At 39.8% G+C, this 19,262-nt stretch overlaps 1 protein-coding gene across 3 annotated transcripts in view; it reads right to left on the reverse strand.

The window, feature by feature from the left end:
- chd2 (chromodomain helicase DNA binding protein 2) overlaps window positions 1-18,518 on the reverse strand; it is a 38,851-nt gene extending 20,333 nt beyond the window's left edge. The window contains exons 1-14 of one of the 3 annotated variants that reach the window (XR_009708895.1): window positions 17,859-18,518; window positions 17,394-17,505; window positions 10,604-10,838; window positions 7,788-7,874; window positions 6,005-6,066; window positions 4,793-4,933; window positions 4,205-4,372; window positions 3,086-3,225; window positions 2,375-2,600; window positions 2,111-2,211; window positions 1,794-1,835; window positions 938-1,119; window positions 571-695; window positions 183-275 (exon numbers count right to left, since the gene is read on the reverse strand). Coding sequence is in view for 2 of the 3 variants with exons in the window: in XM_061244248.1 (XP_061100232.1) it covers window positions 229-307; window positions 571-695; window positions 938-1,119; window positions 1,794-1,835; window positions 2,111-2,211; window positions 2,375-2,600; window positions 3,086-3,225; window positions 4,205-4,372; window positions 4,793-4,933; window positions 6,005-6,066; window positions 7,788-7,874; window positions 10,604-10,838; window positions 17,394-17,455 (1,650 nt within the window). In the remaining variant the exon portion in view is untranslated. Of the gene's footprint in view, window positions 1-182; window positions 308-570; window positions 696-937; window positions 1,120-1,793; window positions 1,836-2,110; window positions 2,212-2,374; window positions 2,601-3,085; window positions 3,226-4,204; window positions 4,373-4,792; window positions 4,934-6,004; window positions 6,067-7,787; window positions 7,875-10,603; window positions 10,839-17,393; window positions 17,506-17,858 lie in introns of all 3 variants that reach the window. The other 2 variants (XM_061244248.1, XM_061244247.1) reach the window with 2 other exon arrangements.
- Window positions 18,519-19,262: the final 744 nt, after the last annotated feature.

Below are 19,262 nucleotides of genomic sequence, written 5' to 3' on the forward strand. Positions count from 1 at the left end.
AGAGTTAACTAATTAACTAAAATTTGCTCCCTAGCTACTATGCAACAGGTGGCTAGCTGGATACCATTAGCTAGCAAACTAGCATCAGCTTATGTTCTATGAATTGCAGTCTAACAAAATTAATCTGAACTTCAGTTACCAACAGCTAAACACAGTTCATGATGATCAGTCTTTCAACTTACCCGTAACAAAGTGTTTTCCAGAAGCATGGTGATGGATTGTGGGTTCTCAGCAAAGTTGTGTCCTTAGCAATGTTGTAGCTTCAGGCTCGTATCCTTTCTCAAAACACATCATTTTTTTGTCATTTCTTCCAAGGCATATCATTGATATGAAAATGAAAATAAAATCATTCACCCACTCAGCTTGGACGTATCAGCTTGGACTGATAAGGTTTTCTGGTCCGTGTGACTACCTGTGAAATCTGGCTCTTTTAATTATTTAACTTTTTGGTCGTGGCCTCGGCTAGCTAGCTACTAAAGAAGAATGGAAATTGGAAGTCAAGGACATTGTCAAGGCAAGATCAGGGGTCAGGAAAGTGGTAGAAAGAGCCTACAACACTCTGGCTGGTACCTGCACCAGGAGTGAGCGAGCCAGTTCAGGCCAGCCAGCTGATAATCTCGCAGCTCCAGATTCTCCCCTCCAATGTAAGATGGCTGCTTCTTCAGGGTGACAAACCTCGGCCTCTGCTTCAAAACCTGAAAGCAAGACAGCGTCTTTTCACTCATTCTATTTCACAACCGCATAACTCATGGTGTACGTGTCTTATCATGTATAAATGCTCAGTTCCTGAGCAAGAATGTACAAACTGCACTAGCTATCAGTTAGGATTTAAAGTTTCGTACCCAATAATACGAATTTACTGCATTAAAAAACAAGTGACAAGCCTGAGAGAGAGAATTTTAAGGGGAATTCCAGGCCAGGTCCTGATCTGACTCACTTTGCAGTCTTTGGAAGGGATGGTTTTGCTATTATTGCGGTGGCTGAAGTTGTCGATACAGTGCTGGAACTTCTTGCCGATGAGAGCTCCATCCTCCCAGCTACACTCTGCGTAGGGCAGGCCCATCCACTTGCACAGGTACTCCGGCTCGTTGGAAGAAGGCGTCGTCTTATGACTGTGTGCTTTCAAGAGGTAAAAAAACAGGGAAACAAGTTACAAATTGTTCTTAACCATGCTTTTGACCATATATTGTATATGCTAAATATGCTAAGGGAAGTCTGTAAATGACCAAGAAGGTTTTGTGGGTCAAGCCCCAGTGTAGCAACAATAAGATCCATGCAGCTGTTGGGCCCTTGAACAAGACCCTTAATAGAGCCCTGTACTGGACTACTTTTTTTAATCCCATTCCCGCTCACACCCGTATCTTATGGATCTTATTGCACAATGTGACAGCAATGAATCACATAATATTGCCAGCGTTACATTGTACAAATACATTTTCAAAGTTCCAAATATTCAGTTCTTAACAACCTTCATGTGTTCAGTTCTTTGAGGTTCTACTGTATAGCCAAAGCCTAATTATGTTCAGAGTGCATGCTCTCATTCTACAAAGTATACATAATAAACAAACTAACCATCTAACTTTCAAATTCATTCACAAGGTTCAAATTCTCAAGTTCTTTATGTGAAGAGTACAGGTGTTAGCTCATTTTTATAACCTCTAATAAATGGTTGAAATAGGATAGTCATGACTGTTTTCTTCCTTGTAACAGTCCTACCACATGGTATTTGTAGCAGCAGAGTGGTTAAGTTTGTGGTTGTGAGAGGTCAGGTGACAGTCAGAGGGAACACTCACAGGGGAAATCAGATGGTCCCTGTGTCTTCCCTGTCTTTGTGGCTGTTTTGGGGAGAGAAAAATAAAGAAATAAATACATACATTTTAAAAAATCACACATTGCACTTCACATCAGTCATGTTAAGAGAATGCATCATTCAAGCTTGGCTCCTATTGAAGGAATATTCATCAGTTTAAGCTCAAAGGAAAACAAAAAGAAATTAATATAATTACTAATATTTTCAGTTCCAATTTACCCTTCTTCAATAAAGAAGAGCATGCTCCAGCATACAAATAAAAGATGAAGATAGAAGCAACCAGTACCTTCTGCCACTTACCTATGACTCTCTCTACAATCTGGAACTGTTTATTGAGGTCTGAGGTCAGTTCCTGCTGACAGTTGTAGTACTCCAGATCCTCAGGGGAAGCTTTTGACATCCTGAGGGAGACAGACACAGACACCTTCAGCCTCATTACTGACTCTGAGCTAGTACTGACCCAGCAAATTAAGGCATCAATCCTGGTACTGACCCAGGCAAAGTTAGGTGACGTATCCCAGTACTGACCCGGGTAAAACCCTACTCCCCAAGCCCCCCTCTCACCACAGATTGAGCTCATCATTCTTCTTCTTGAAGTTCTCCAGCTTCTTCAGGCCCTTGACCTTCTGCAGAGTGAGAGAGTCCATGCTCTCCCAGGTGTTGTGGATGTAGGACCAGCCCTTCCACTTGATCAGGTACTGGGTTTCTCCCTCGTCCTTCTCTGGGTCAAACCCGGCCCCTGGGTCCCCACCAGCCTCCACAGCGTACTGTGTGGTCGCCGCCCCGTTGGCTGCAGGAGGAGAAAGCCACAATGCTCAAATCATTTACACACGTTCTCAACATTCAAAACAACAAAATGATTTCCCCGTACCTGCGAGAGAGAAACAATAGGAGTCTTTTATATTACAGGAGAGAGCTAGCCTCAACCAGAGGGCAGACGAGATGTATTTACATTTGCTATGCCCTATAGACTGTGCACATAGACTATGCGCTATAGACAGTGCAGACAGACTATGCCCTATACACTGTGCAGACAGACTATGCCCTATGGACTATGCCCTATAGACTGCATACAGACTATGCCCTATAGACTGTGCATACAGACTATGCCCTATAGACTGTGCAGACAGACTATGAATATAGAGCCCTGAGGGTTGATTTGATATCAAGCTGGATAAGAACCAAAGTGTAAAACTCCCCTCAATGTGTACATACAGTATAAGATAATAAACTGTGACTAAATGTGGTGGCGTGGAGCATGCACCGGGTCCTCACCTCCTTTCTTCCCAGTTCTGGTGTCCATGACTTTCTCTATCATCTCACTGTCATCATCCTGCTGCTCCTCCGCCCCCTCACCCACCATCTCGATGAGGTCATCAGAGTCCGTCTCAAAATCATTCTGATCTTCCTTGTAGCTGGGGGAGGAGAGGTCAGGGGTCAAACAGACAGGTAGGTGCATTAACCAGACCAGCAGTTATGTCCATTACCTGACGGCTCATAACATATCCTAGATCAGCATTTATACTCTGAGGCACCGTATGAATAAAGCCACTATTTTGTCTCCCCTTGTACTTCAGTCCTCTGCCAGCAAGAGATTGTGACAGCCTCCTTGTCAAGCCCCTTCTCAAACAATTATCGCATTTGCATCACCTCAGTAATTTAAATTGATAAAGTAATTTCCACTAAAAAGCACAGATGTTTGACAGTGATGTTTACAGGCATGACATCACTGCCAGTAATTGGTTTAACCTTGTGCCAGAAGTAAGGAAGATGCTGTTGAAAAGTGGCAGAGCTGGCTGGTTGAAAAGAGGCCAGCTCTGAGCAGTGATCTGAAAAGCCGTCGTTCTTTTTGCATTTTTTATTTGAATTGATTGTGTTAGTTCAGTATTTTTGCCCCGAACCCAGGAGGGGGAAGAAGCAAAATGCATTTTGTATTGGTGTGGGGCTCTATCTCTCCATGTGGCAAACGATGGTCAAAATCCCTGAAGTGCCGCATCTCCCTCCCAGGGAAGTTACACGGCACGTGACAAAGGTGTAACACAACATAAGGTGAAAATGTATTTCTTGTACGGTTGTATGCTTTATAAACAGTTAAAATGGACTGCCCGATTCAGATGGCACAAAAACAGACCATACACCTTGGAAATGTAATTGCATTCACTAAAACCAAAAGTAATTGGAATTCAATTGTCTATAGAGATAGAACTGTGAGTTATACTTCAAATTGGTATATCCTGTAATGACATTGATAAAAAAATGTACGCAAATAAACCCACTCTGCGACTTATGGGGTTAAAGGTAAAAACATCGACCATGGGTGAGAATCTACCAACTCCTCCCTTCCCAGCGGACATGGAGGAGACAGGTGAGATTAACCCCTTACCCTGCGCTCACCTGACTTTCGTAGCCGCTCTCCGCCGAGTCTGCCTCTTCGGCGTGTCTTCATCCTCATCGTCCTCATCGTCATCCTCTTCCTCCTCATCATCAGATGACTCCTGCTTTTTCACCTTCTTGGTCTTCTGTGGTTGCTGCTTTTTAGCTGCTGCTGTTTTGGTCTGCGGTCTAGAGAACATATCGCCACAAAAAATAGTCAATTGAAATCTACAACGCGCTAAAGAGCGCCGCATGCGTCCTTGTGCAGGTCTTTCCCTGATTCCGATGTGTAGCGATCTAGTACCACTTCTCTGGACCTTGAGACAGCTTTAAAGGTCTTACTTAAAAAAAAATGGTGTTCATAAAAAAATAAAAATAAACTCAGTTTATCTAAAATGTATTTTCATAGAATGAAATGGTTAATTTCAAATCAAAATGACATCACACCTATGCATGTCTATTTCTTACTAGATACATTTTCTACTTCTAATACAGAATACTTGTGCCCTTTTAAGATCATTTTGGCAATGACCAATAACTTCAAGTTAAAACTCGAGCAGAATCACTTGGAGGAGCTGTCTGAAGACCAGGCTTCGCTACACCCCTTACCTTCGGGCTGGGAGACGTCTGGATCTAACTTTATTCTCTTCCTGATCACTGTCTGAACTGCTGGTCACATCCTCCTCATCATCATCATCATCATCCTCCTCCTCTTCGTCGTCATTTGAGCCATCATCTTTCCAGGTATTTCTTTCAACACAGAAATACCACAGGTTCACCTTTCGGGATTCCCAGCATCCCCAGACCAGGAAGCTCCAGCTCTCTCTACACTTCCATCACCTCCATCCATACACACCACCTGTCCAGCTTTCACAAGCCTAACCACTTCCTCAGACCTTCAGTTTACCGGTGGTGCATGCAGAAGGCACATGGTGTTGACCTGTACGGACTCCTGGCACATGACTGAAAGTGCAGCAGGTTCTCCAGGTGCGGGACAATCAATGTGCTTCAGATCTATGGGATCCGATTTAAATCTGCTGAGGATCTATAGATCTATTGAGGATCTATTTCATCAATAGGCTTCTGATCAACAGAACCTGCGTAAATCTGCATTTGGCTAACGGAATCTGCACCCAATGAGCTTCAGACCTACAGAGACCGCATACACCAGGTTTTGGTTGCTCAGAACCAGCGTCCGGTGAACTTGGCTCAGATGAGCCCCGAACATGCGCACAGTGTCATTCTAACTAGTATGAAAAAGGAAGACACTGGCAGATGAAACACATGTTTAAAAGAAAGGTAGAGCATGCAATTAAATAAACAAAGGCTTGCTGTGAAACACCATGCCCGGAAAATGAACACAGTGCACACAGGCTGAAGACTCTGGCAGGGAATTAGATTAAATCTACACATTAAGGGACATTCTTCACCCATTTCTCAAAATGAATAAACACAGTTATAAAGCAAGACAAGTCAAAACAATATAATAAATAATAAATAAAAAAACATCCAATATATACACTATCGTACACACATACATGCACTGATAATAGCTTTCATTTCTGACCATTTATTTTTTGTCCCTTCAGAGACTGTGAGCCTGTGAGCCTTCAGCAGAAGGCCCTGCATTCCTTCGATGTCAGATTAATGAGGGAATGCAGTCATTTAGCATGTTGCTTACATTGGCACCAACACATACGTTTTGGCAAGCTGACAGTATGATGAAAATGTGCAAAAATAATATGCAAACCAAATGCAAATATGTGACTCAACCGATCAGACTCCAACGGCCGTCCCGGCTTTCCTGAGCCCGATACTCACTCTCTCTTCTTCTGCCGGAGTCCTTTCCGCTTGGGACTTTCGCTTTCCGAATCGCTGCTGCCCTGAAAATCCACACACGCACGTCAGCACACACAGCAAAGGCAAACGCAATGCCGTAAACATAAATCCACTACTAAAAAAATCTGTTTTATGAAGGCATGCATGATGTTTGTCATAGCAAAATGTATATATGCATGTGTGGAAAATAGCATGGAAAATGCAATCAAATTATCAATGTATTAATTTACACCAGGGTACATTTTTTTATTTTATTAAATATTTTTTTACACCATATCTTGTGCTAACGACTAGGTGGCAAAACCTGCATCTCCTGTATTTCAGACCTTGGCCACATGGTGGTGTACAAGGGTTTTCTTTTTAAATAAAGACAACAACAAAAAAGTAAATTGCTTCTCCAGGAAAAGCCTGTTGTAGATATGCATACTTAAACATACATTTAAACTAAAATCTGCTTTGTGCTAAAATCTGTACAAAACCAAATCTGAAACACACCCACACAAACCTTAACCTGTACAAGTAAAATATACCCATACAAATGAAACCAATCAATGTAACCTGAAATATACCCATACAAAACTACTTTATCCATTTAACCTAAACTACCCCTAGATAAATCCTAAACCTACCAACATAAATGCATGCACACAAAACAGAAGTATCCACTTTTATGTATTAAAGCGTAATGAAACACCAGCTTTTGCCCAGTCTCTGCCCACTTCACAATTTACAAAGACGCGAATTGGAAGACCACGGCGGTTTCAGTAGAGGGGAGGGGCAAGCACAGCCGTCTGGAGACGTGTCAGTTATAATGCAACAAGGAAATGTGGCTCTGGGTAACACTACAACTGATTACATTACATTAGCCACAGTTAAGACAGCACCAGCGGGTTTCAGTCTGCTGTAGCCTCTAACATAAGCATGCATAATCACAAACACATCAATTCTTTGTTGCTTTTATTTTTTGAAGCTTTACACAGTCTAGCTTTGTGTATCTATTGCAGAAAAAGTCCTGCCTTTCCCCTTCCCCAGAGCTATTTGAATCCGACAGGGAAGTAGGTTTGAACAGCTCTACCCATCAATCAACAAGAGAGGTGGAGTTGGGGCATTGACTTGCTTACGTGGAAGTAGGTTTTTTACCTGCCGCCACGTCGCGGAATGGGGTGTGGCTCAAAAGCTAGCGTGACAGCACAAAATGTGAGTGACAAGGCTTAATTTGACTGTAAGACTAATCTATAAAACAGAGACACTCGGCTTTGCAACAAAAAAAGTGATTTAGCGTCGAGTACCCCTTTAATCGAATCATACACACAAAATTGTATCTCTCTACTATGTAGTCACTTTGTCTTTTATTTCTTCTCGTTGTGTATCTTTGTTCACCACTGGACCATCATGAAGAGGTAATTTTAAAGTTTTCTTTTCAATTTTAATGTCTATGATGGTATCAAGTTTAAATTAAATTAAATTAAAATAATATTATTATTATTATTATTATTAAACGGAAATGCACTCTCAACATCCATGTGGTGCTATGCTAATATTCAACATCCGGCCATAAGTCACATGATCAAAGAAGAAAATCCTCCATAACCCCCCTTAACAGGACCACAGGAGAACGTGTTTTGTAGGTTTCAGTTCAGGTTCCCATGATCACTGAAACCAGCTCTCAGTTCTCATCTCATTCAAACGTAGGCAAAAATGAATTGAGGGTGACGTGGACGTTAATGAGAGTAGACCTCGGTGCACTTTATCGTCTGGCCCTTACCTCTGCTCCGATATTCAGCCGAGCCGGCTCCTGACGGCTGCGGTTCGACCGTCTGACGCCGTAAACATCCGGGTGCTCCTCCCACATCTGTAAATGACAGGAGGGGTGAGCAGGGGCCCTCGTGACGTCAGCGTCTCCATGGCAGCCTAATCGCCTGAGCTTACCATAAGTGTGCTGTAGAGGATCCATATAAAGGACCTTTCTATTCACTGAAGCACCACTGCCTGAGTCTCAAGTCAGTTTCATTCACGTACCTTTATAGTGGTTTTGTATTTCAATTGATGTTCTGCCTCGGCAGCAAGAACGCCGCCGGCCGAGAAATAATAATTGTGAGGTTAGTACAGTAGGGGGCATTTTGGCCTGTAACAGGAGGAGCAGTCATTTGTAGCAAGATTACCGATAATCCATAGTGGTTAAGGGTTAAACCACTACCACCATGAGGTAAATGTGAGCATTCTATAGCTCCGGGACTTTTTTCATTCTTTTCAATGCCAAATTATTATGCAATGAATTATCAGGATAGATAATTTAAAATATAATGCTAAAAGTACAAAAAAAGCACTTGTAGGGCATGCTACATGCTTGATCCCGCATGCTGGGGCTTTTGTTAATTGATTACCATTAAAACACTTTTCTTGAAATACCTTGTTTTCAGTGAAATTATCATCAAATGTATACACAGTAGCACAGTAGCTAACCTACAATATGGATTGACAACTAAACTACACAACAAAGCTGCGTTCCATTCGGAGAATTTTTTTTGACAGAAATACACCAGTAACATTACTGGTTAACTATGCTCCCTCCCTGGTAACTTGCGGTGGGGACACTTTTTTTATTTGAGCAAAAATGAATCAAAAATATACCCTAGCAAGAACTCAACATTTGTCGGCAAAGGCTTGGGATTGTACTGACGAATTGAAATGCCGAAACTCAAAATCCGTTGTGTTGGGCTATATCCTGTTGATGACAGAACGTGGAGCTGTGCGATTTCTCGGTATGTGTTGACAGTGATTTCGGCCCTGTGTTCAATAAAAGATAAGGAGCGGAAGTGTTTTTTTATTTTTATTCTTTTAACCAATGTACAAGGGAAAGGGCAAAAATGAAGACAGCAAATTCTATCTGCGATCTACAGAGGACATGGTAAACGGCTTATTAGTATTGCTTCCGTTAATAAACAATGTTCTATTCTAAATCAGCAATCAGATTACTCTACTGCATCTTGCATGCTCAAATGAGTTACTGGGTAACTAATCAGTCAAATCAGCTCAAGTTTGGATAAACACTCATTTGTTCCCTGTGCAAATTCTTTTGAACTGCAACGTTGTATGAGAACCATAGCCTCCAGATTGGCACTGTCTAATCTCAAACGGCAAAGAATACTGGCCTATCACACAAAATACAATATTTTACACCTCATAAGACTCATAATATAATTTATTTTCCATGTGTCTTTTTGAAGTCTCCAAATGTATTTTTTGTATACCTGACTAGATATAGCTAAGAAACAAATATGTAGAATGCTCATTTTTGGTGATATTGTCAAGGGATTTGTCCAATGCTGTGGCTGTGGCTCCAATTGTGTTTCTAAGTGCACCAGGCACAGCCACAATAATCAGTATTCACTCAAACACAGAAAATATTTTCAGTGAGAAAAAAAGCGTACACTTCCGGTATTTAAAAGTAAAAGAAAACAAACCCCAAAGGGTTACCTCCCAGAAGAGACCAGGATTATGCCTGTAGTCAAAAAAGGTTGAAGAATAGTAACCATTTTATTCTGAGTATGTCATTCTCAAGCTTGTGTTAAGAAAATGGGCCGATATTTAATGGATTAAATATGCAGAATTTGTAAATGCTGTATTTCAAATAATTCCTAAAAAAAAGTCTTTAAATGTAATTCAAATATTTTTAATGTTTTGACTCTTTGGGTCTGAATCGTACCATATGATTGGTTGCTCAGATAATGGGACACACAGCAGCGATGAATTATAAGGTCTCGACCATAGAGACAAGCTCTATTGCATACTCAGAACTTTTTGTGAATATAGTATACATTGGAACACTTTCTGCATACTCAAATTGAACATACTATGCAGTAGAAACACACTACAAACTAATTCTTAAATCAGAATTAGTACGCAAGTACAAGATAGTATGCGGTTTCTAACACAGCCCTTGTACGTCAGTGGTTTCTTAACTCGGTCCTGGGGGTCCATTTCAAGCTGATTTTCAATTCAACCACAACTGCAATCCCCGAATTTAGAAAAATGTATACAATTAATACAAAAAAGGTTTCGCATTTGCAAAGCAATTAGGAGCCCATTGATTCACTGCAGTCTTTAATTTGATCAGTTAAAAAAATTCTTAATGTAATTGTTTTTAATATAACACAATGTGAATAAAGAACTATTATTCGTCATGGCATACAAAACTATTTCTGACATTACATGGCTCAAGCGGGTAAATAATCCCTCAAAATAGCAAAAGCCTAATTTAGAAAACATAACAGCTTGCTAAAATTCTGGGATTGCAATTGTGGCTGGAACAAAATCCAGCATACATACGGGTCCCCTAGGACCGAATTTAAATTCCACTGTTTTCAATTCCACTCAGTCCAAGGCCAAAATTGGCTGTCGATGGAAAAGAAGCCACAAAATAAAACCTGTAAATACTGCAGTCTGCCAGGACTGGAGACTGCCAGGATACACATCTTGCTTGGTACAGAAAGGAGGTTAAATCACCGCACAATAGTGATCAGTAATGAGATTAAGCATTGACTGAGAAACGCCAGCATTTAGACGAGGAGCACCAGATACCTTTTTTACATCAGCCAGCTTATCCTTCTTCCTGACTGGCTTATCCTTCACCTCCACTGAGGCATGCTGGGACTTTGAGCCGGCTGACTCGCTGCCTGACTCTGACCGGCTCTCTGAGTCCGAGGTGCTGTTGGACTCGGAGTGGTGGGGCCGCACCCTCCCACGGCCCTGCTCGCTCTCCGATTGGCTCCCGGACTCAGAGGCCGAGTGGTTGGACTCCTCTGAAGCAGAATTGCTAAAAAAAAAACAAACAAAAAATTTTTTTACAGGCTAATGCCAAACACTCCAAAAGAGAATGACAACGTGCCAAATGCATTTTCCACATTAAAAAAAAATCTGGAAACATTCTCATTCAATAACCGGGGCGCCATAATAAAAAAATTTGTATGTGCGGTCAGAATAAATGGTTTTAAATAACTCTTCCATCTAGTGGGATTTAGCAGAGAGGAAGTGGGTTATAACTTGCAGACTCATAGCACATAGCAGCCTAAGCCAATCCCCCTTCAGGCTTAATAAATCCTCTTACGAACAGACCATCTTTTAAAAATACTCATAGACGCTATCGCATTGCGTCACACCAGGTCTGCATGGCAGCTTGAGGACAGGCTACGTGTGCTTTTGGCAGAAAAGCCAATGGAATACAAAGAACACCTCAAAAGGCCAGTTTCAGATGAACAGATTATGCATTTAATGGACTGATGAATCCTGCACATCGTCAGATTTTAATACATTTTTATACATTTTGGTTTCACTACGTAGAAATTACAGCAGTGTTTATACATAGTCCCCTCATTTCAGGGCACCATAATGTTTGGGACACATCAATGTTAGGTAAATGAAAGTCATCTTGTTTAGTATTTTGTTGCATATCCTTTGCCTGTGACCCGTCAACATCATCAGAGTCTGGATATCTTATTTTCAGGTTGTCCTACAAGCCATACTAAAACTATTTGCATTTGAATGGGTGTCTATGGGAATTTGGCGTGGGACTAGATTCAACTGAGCCCCAAACTACCATGTTGCTGCCAGATATGCAGTAGATACGAAAAAAACATCCTCCATACAAATTTTCCTGTTGAACTCAATGGAGATTCAGGATACCTCTTTTAAATCTATTATTAAATCTACTAAAATCTGACAATGTCCACTTTAACCACGTCATTTTTTTATTACCAATCTCAAATTGTGAAGCAAAGAGGTACATAAATAAATGATGGGTCTTGTCCCAAACATTATGGAGGGCACCGTATATATGTATATATATGGGGCACCCAATACTATGAGCAGCCCCTCTGCTTTCTTAGAGAAGTTTATGGGAAGTGCCAGAAGGGGGCAGCAGACGCCCACCAGAGCAGTCAAAGGCTTCCAGAAGGGACTCGGATGCTGGATGCGATCAAATAGCCACAGTGGCGCAGCATATACATTAATGTGGGCCTGGGAGAGGGAAGCTGGGGGAGAGACCATTCCCTCATGCCTGGTGTTGATGTTACCACTGAGCAGATGGGACAGGATGATAAACAACACATCATTCCCTGTCAGTGCGGCCTTTGACCAACTGTGGCACCTGAAGGAATTCAAGCTGACAGTGGCAGAGTCACAGGCTAATGCTCAGTGAAGCAGCGCTATATATAGCTATTAGTTCTACAGTTCCATTGTAACCAAGGTGACCGTTCCGGTCATAAAGGGAGCACTCACAATGGTCTCTAATCACTTAAATGTCAAAATGCCCCAAACCTACCATGCCCTAGCTGAGAACCCCACCCTCAGCAAAATGACAGCAGTGTCATATCATTTTAGGGTAATTCTGTCAGAAACAAATTACTTTCTGACTGCACCATTTTAGATTTGAACAACTTTTCTATACATGTTAACCGATATGAGTGTTAGAATGTGGTTTGACCAAAATAATTAACCATTCAGGAAACAGGGGCCCTCAAATTTGACCCATATGACCCCACCCTACCTAGACATCACCAAAAATAAAGATAACAATATGCTTCTCTTATCATAACAAAGCTTACAAACAAGGTTTGCAAAAACAATTTAATACTTCAATGTTTCATGGCTCAGTGACCAGTAAAGTTTATTAAAAACAGCAAGCAAATAAATGTGCCTAACATAATGCAATGTAATCAAAAATAATAATCATAATAATCGTGAAACTGTTTTAATATATAAACGTCCATCCACTGTTAATGTAAACCATACAAAAACAGAGTAAGACAATACATGCTTCATTTTGATCAAATATAACGGTTGGTAAACCGCAGGCAAAAGATCAGGTCAATTCAATAGTGAACAACAACAGTTGAATCCAATCTAAACTAAAAAACAAAACTGACAATGGACTACAGACTGCAGCAGATGGCCGGCATTCCTATCCTGAACATTTCCATGAGGTTGCGTTTCATTTAATTCATTTGTACAAGCAATATGATGACAGGAGTGTCTTGGAAAATGTTTATAAAGAAAAATACCTTCCTACATTTGTCATAAACCTCCAGCAGGACCGAGCTAAGTTAAATCACCTGTAACTGTAGGCAACTCTCAATTACCAGACATCCAAATAGAATGTGTAACAAAAAGCTTATCAACTGTTTGATAAGTTATATAAAATGAAGAGGGGTTATCAACAGCCACAAAATATCTTTACATATTTACAATGCCATTTCCTATGCACAACATAACATTTATTGCTATTGTATGTTTTTGTACTTAAGGAAAATGCATCGACTTGTTTCAGGGCAGATAAGGATACGGTATTGTATTTTTGTATCTTAAATGAAGAAACAAAAGTAAAAATGAAGACCTGTGTTGAATCAAGCCTCCATAATTCCCAGAGTAGCTGTGTACTGGCAGTAATTAACAAGCAGCCTGATGGTGCACTATTAAATAGATATAAAACATGCTAATTAAGACAACCAGAAGTAATCAGGTGAGAATAATAAAAAATAAAAAAAATTAATTTGTGTAATTTGTAAAATGCATATAAAATCTGTAAGTGAACTGGTATTTGTATAATTTGTAAAAGAAATGCATATAAAATCAAAGTAAATTTGCATTTGTATAATAAAATTTGTAAATAAATTTGCATTTGTAAAATAAATGCATATAAAATCCAAGTATATACAAAACTACTGAAAATAGAAAACCTAACCTGTAAACACACTGTAAACTGTCAAGTGTCTCTGTAATTAATGTGCAATTAAATGTTACAGGGTTTAAAATAACACACCCTCTCAATGTTTGTTCTATTTCTTGCACTATGTCTTTGACCATGCAGTATCATATCTCCATACAAACCACACAAACATAACGTAATAAAGCATAATATAGTTTTAGCCCACATTGAGAAGAACTAAAAGATGTGTTGCATGTAATTCATAACAATGCAATACATGACCCTTTAATAACAAATTGCCCTTAAAAAATGTAAATAAAACATTTGGATTGTGTTTTGTACATTCACTAACATTTAAGTTTTAAATGTTCTTTACTATAAAATGGTAGTAACGTGAAAACGCTGAGCCACAAATCCTGACTCTTAGCATGTAAGCTTCACTCACTACCACAGAAGGCAGGCAGGCAGGCCGATTCTCCAAATACTGGAATGATGCAAGAAGGGGGTGGGACATACAGCTACACTGAATTTCTATTGGCTGTCAAGTTGGTATGCGGGGGAAGCCATCCAATCCCTATTCACAACATACCCAAATGACCTTTGAGCCACTTCCTGCTCCAGCTTCCTGTAGTTCCAAGAACCCCAGTGTAATGCAGCATGTCTGACTAGCTATGCAGCACAAAGCAAGAGCCATTTTGTGACTTTGAAGTGGACGTGCTTCCATTTAATACAACATAAAAATACACTCAGACTTGTTAGAAAATCCTATGACCAAATACCACAGATTTTCCAAAGGAAAAATGATGTGATCTTTCTGGCAAAAACATCAATGTGGAATAAGCTGCAAACCTTAATGTTGGATAGAATTCTTTATGCAGCTCTGGCTATAAAATGGCTGCCGCAAAAAAATAAGCAAAGTTTAAACTGAAAAAATTAACCCTTTGGGGGAATTGTTTCCATGTTGGTTGAGCAGCCTTTCTACCCACCACATGTTCCTTACATGTTTTATGTCAAGTCTTCCCAATTAACAAAGCCTAAAACCCAACCGATATTAAGGCTTGATTAATATCGGTTTATTCGGGCTTGATAAACAGATGCATATACCACATTCACTCTTGTTCAAGCAGTCATTATTATGACTGAGGAGATTTCAGACTGTACAGCAAGCAATATAATATTTATTGTGAATACAAAAAGTCAGATGAAAGTTTGCCACAGTTTCACTCTTCAAAAGAAAGAAATGTTCAATGTCAATTCAATTCTAATTGAGGTTATCGGATCAAAAGTGCCCTATATGCCCTTATGAGAGATCATTTAACACTTTACTGTGCTACTCCATTCACTCCATTGGAACCCCAACCTCGATTTGGAAATATGACACGAAATCTTCAATTTAGCCAATGGTGGTAGTATGTCAGGTTGTCTGGTTGTCCCCAGCCCCAAATTCCAATGGTGAAATTTTGGATGTTCAAAATTGTGAGAAGACATGAAATGCTACACAGCCTTATCAATAAATACTTACCTTTCGGGAAGTGCAGTAAAGAAAACCGGACTGTTCCATCCACTGGCTTTCTGATAAAGCCAAGCCCTCAAAAATTAAGCCTTCACCAGGAATGGACAAGACAGGAAAGTTTGCTAAAAGGGCTCCGGTAACTTACATGTACCACTACTATACAGTGGATTCCATCAAAGTTGCTGAAATCACCCATGTATGCACAACTTTTACAAAGTGAAGCTTCAATACACAGCATGAGCTCCATTACTGCAGAAGAGATGGATGCAAGATTTGCTCGTATCTCAAATTTTCCCACTTCTGCATTGGATATTAGAACAGGAAATCAACGACAGCAGAATCAAACAAAAAATAAACAAAACAAATAAACTCTCCTGTAGCATCTTACACTTTTACTCCAAGTGGCCCAGGCATGTCACATGGGAGATGACATCATGCAGAATTCATTGATAGGGCATTATTAGCCCCCATGCCCCGTTATTTTTTTGAAGATGAGTGGCAACTGGTCAAAGTATTCTGCTCCAAAAATGTGACAACCAGTCTACACGATCCAAATTTCATACTGTTCTTGCACTTTGTAAGCAAAAGGGAACTCCACAGAACTAAAGCAGATGTGGATCAAGTACCATGCTATGATATAGGCCTATGGTTTCTGACTAGTCGCCACACAGTTTCTTAGGCCATGTATTTGAGAATCAGTTGTTCATGTGTGCACATACACACTTGTGTATACACACACACACACACACACACACACACACACACACACACACACACACACACACTAAAGCTGACATGATTAAATGATTAAAACCTTGGTTTATACCTTTATATTCCACACCATTAAGTGAAGTGTGAAACTTGCATTATGTCAATCATCACAGTGCTTTATTAATGAGAAATTTAGGAGAAAACTTTCATAGAGACAAATAGAAACACACACACACACACACACACACACACACACACACACACACACACACACACACACACACACACACACACACACACACACCTTTGAGTCCACAGGTCTGTTAACTGTAGCCAAGATGAGCTGAAGAAATCGAGTAGGTATAATCTGTCAAATGTACATATCATAGGCTAAATGGCCCATCTACAGCCTTGGAGGAAATCCCATGTGCTTGTCATACCACAATTTTATGAATGAATGAGAATACATTTGGTAAAAGCAGACCTAACTACTACACATATGCATATACTTGTGAACTGTTAAGTAATTTTGGCATAAAACAGGAATGCATAAAATTCTGAACATATTGAAAACATTTGGATAAAATAAATGTTAAAAAGAAAAACATTTTACAGTACAGTTTACATTATTTAGCGAATTATGCTGTTTTTATAATGTTAGCCACTAAAACTTGTTTTCTTAGTGCCTTAGATAACATCACCATATAATGGCATTAACTTTTAAAATAATTTGAACCTTTAGTATGTATATCCACTTCACAAATAATTAACCTTTGCTATGTATACAAGGCCCACATATTCAGAGAGCAACAGTTTTGCCTATAAAGGACCACTGTCACTATTATGTCTTACAGGAAAACACACAACCATAAAGAGGCAGTTCAAGACATTCATTTTGTTGTCCATTAAAACTAAACAAACTTAAGTTTGCATCTTTCCAACTTCACTCAAGCAAGTTATCTTGAGGAATCACAAAGGAGGGGTCCTATTCTGTAAATGCTTAATAAAGCAAAATCCACCGTTTTTATCCTAACCACGTGTGAAGAGAAAAGTCCTTAAAATGGTTTAAATGGGAATGAACATTGTATCTAAAATGGTGCATTGCAGTACCCACTAATCAGACAAGGTCAAATTAGGCTGTCACAAACGGGCACAAAAAACGAAATAAATTGTGTGTGGGGTTTTCGAAAAAGCCTCAAGACTTCATCGGGTTGGCTCACATTCGAATGCCCCATGGTTTCTTTGGGCCCAAGAGTCTAGTCTTAAGTTTTAAAAAATGCTCGCAAAAAAATAGGGTGTGGCTATATCCCAAGGTCATTGATAAAAATATAAGTAAATGGAAGAAACCGATCACTAAATACGTGTACAGCTGAGCACCCATGCTTGACAAGGTAAACAATGAAGACACATGTCAAAAAAGGTAGAAAACACTTTAAAGATCGTACCTTGATGCATTGCTTTGGGTAGAGCCTTCTTCCTCCTGTTTTATAGTTTTATTCTTCATCATCGTGTATCCTGAAAAGTTTTATTTGAGGTGATCTGAAGTCCTGGTATTTACTGTCAATTGTTAAAAAGAAGGTAACATGTCATCCAAGTTAGGCTATATTTGCTGGCTTTTGCAATGAGGAAAGCAAAGCCTCGACGTAGCAACGACATTGTAGCTAGAAACAGAACAGCATTGTCTCGGACGTTTTAAACATAAATACTGTAAAGTATCGATAAACAATTGACAGGTGATCACATAGGCATCAATATAACAACCATGGTGTTGAAAGCATTTCTTTGAAATACACGCAGGCAGCCAGCAAGAGTCATACAATATAACTGCGTCATAAGACAAAGGACATTTTAAAAACGATTCCAGAAATAAAATTCGAATTATAAATAAAAAAGGATCATTGTAAACATACCGATTCCATGTACAAACAGGTAGAATCGTCTTGCTTTCCAGTTTGGCCGACGAGTACCCTATTTATTCAGTTTCGCGATTTCGGAAAATAAACTACTTCGTTTAAAATGTATATTCGTTAATTTGTTTAAATCCGAAATCAAATTCAGTTACTAATATCCACAGTACATAAGTAAATAACAGGCAGCAGCACGTTAACACAGCGGTCTAAAAATGGAGGTGCGCCATGGCTGCCTCGTACTAAGGCTGGGAAAACAACGACTCGCGCAGACAGCACAGTAGTACTCCTCTCGACGAAAGCGTCAATTTAGCACAAAAACGGCTTTAATTTTTAGACTAAATTAATCGTAAGCAGCCTATGTTTTCTTTCATTGGCCCCTGCGGCAGGCTCAAAGATTTTTTTTTTTAGTTGCTGGAAAGTGGCTTGAGAAAGCCCAGCGTTTCTCAATGCGCGCTCCGCTCCAAGGCTCAGCCGCCATCTAGAGCTCCTTCCCTGCTCTGAAAGCTCAGCCTTTGATTGACGTCCTTTCCATTTACCCCAGTACCCAGGTGATGTACGAAAGACCCACCCCTTTTCATTTTATAATGAAAATACTACAATTATGTCTTAATAATTCCAATATAATTTAAATCCATCCTTTGGCAGGACTCCTAAAGTGTACTAAACCAGAGCCACATATGGCTAAAAGTGGGAGGTTATCGTTTTAAAGGGAGATTTTTGTCCTTTTTTTTGTCTTAGAGCCATCACTTCCTGTTCAGACAGGAAATGAGACGACTGGAGCCATTTTATAGAAGCAACACAAAAGAGCATTGGACACCATTACAAGACAGTGCCTTCACCATCATATTCAACTCATTTTGACTTATATAGTTGTGCAAGCAGCCTATTTTGTAAAGTTAAGCCTGGATGGGAAGGACTAATTTGCCCAAGCCACTGGTTGCATCCATTTTGTATGAAATATCTCTTGCATACACATAACACAGCAAACCAGATATCCATAAAGCCTAAAAGAATCCCAAATATTTAATTCAATCACTGATTAAGAGTTGCACTAATGGATGACAAGGAGGAATGTACCTAATCAAGTCACTGAGGCCCCAAAATTACCCAAAAGGACTGCAATTCATTATCCAACCATGGTTCCATGGTACCCCATAAGACTGATCAATGTAATATTTGAAATTAATCATGTTTTGGTCAGGTGGGTTGGAACCGATAGTAAAACTACAGTAAATCTATTTAAAAGCCTAAACAAGAGGAGTTGTTTTGATGAAGAGCAACCATTGTCCTGTGCAGAAGGACACATCCCAACCAACAATTAGTTGCATTAAAACACACATTTTATTTAAGTAAAGACAAATAGCCCAATGAACGCACTGCCTTAGGAACATCACAGTGATGACC

Source organism: Conger conger, chromosome 6 (assembly GCF_963514075.1).
Source record: "Conger conger chromosome 6, fConCon1.1, whole genome shotgun sequence".
Lineage (NCBI taxonomy): Eukaryota > Metazoa > Chordata > Actinopteri > Anguilliformes > Congridae > Conger > Conger conger.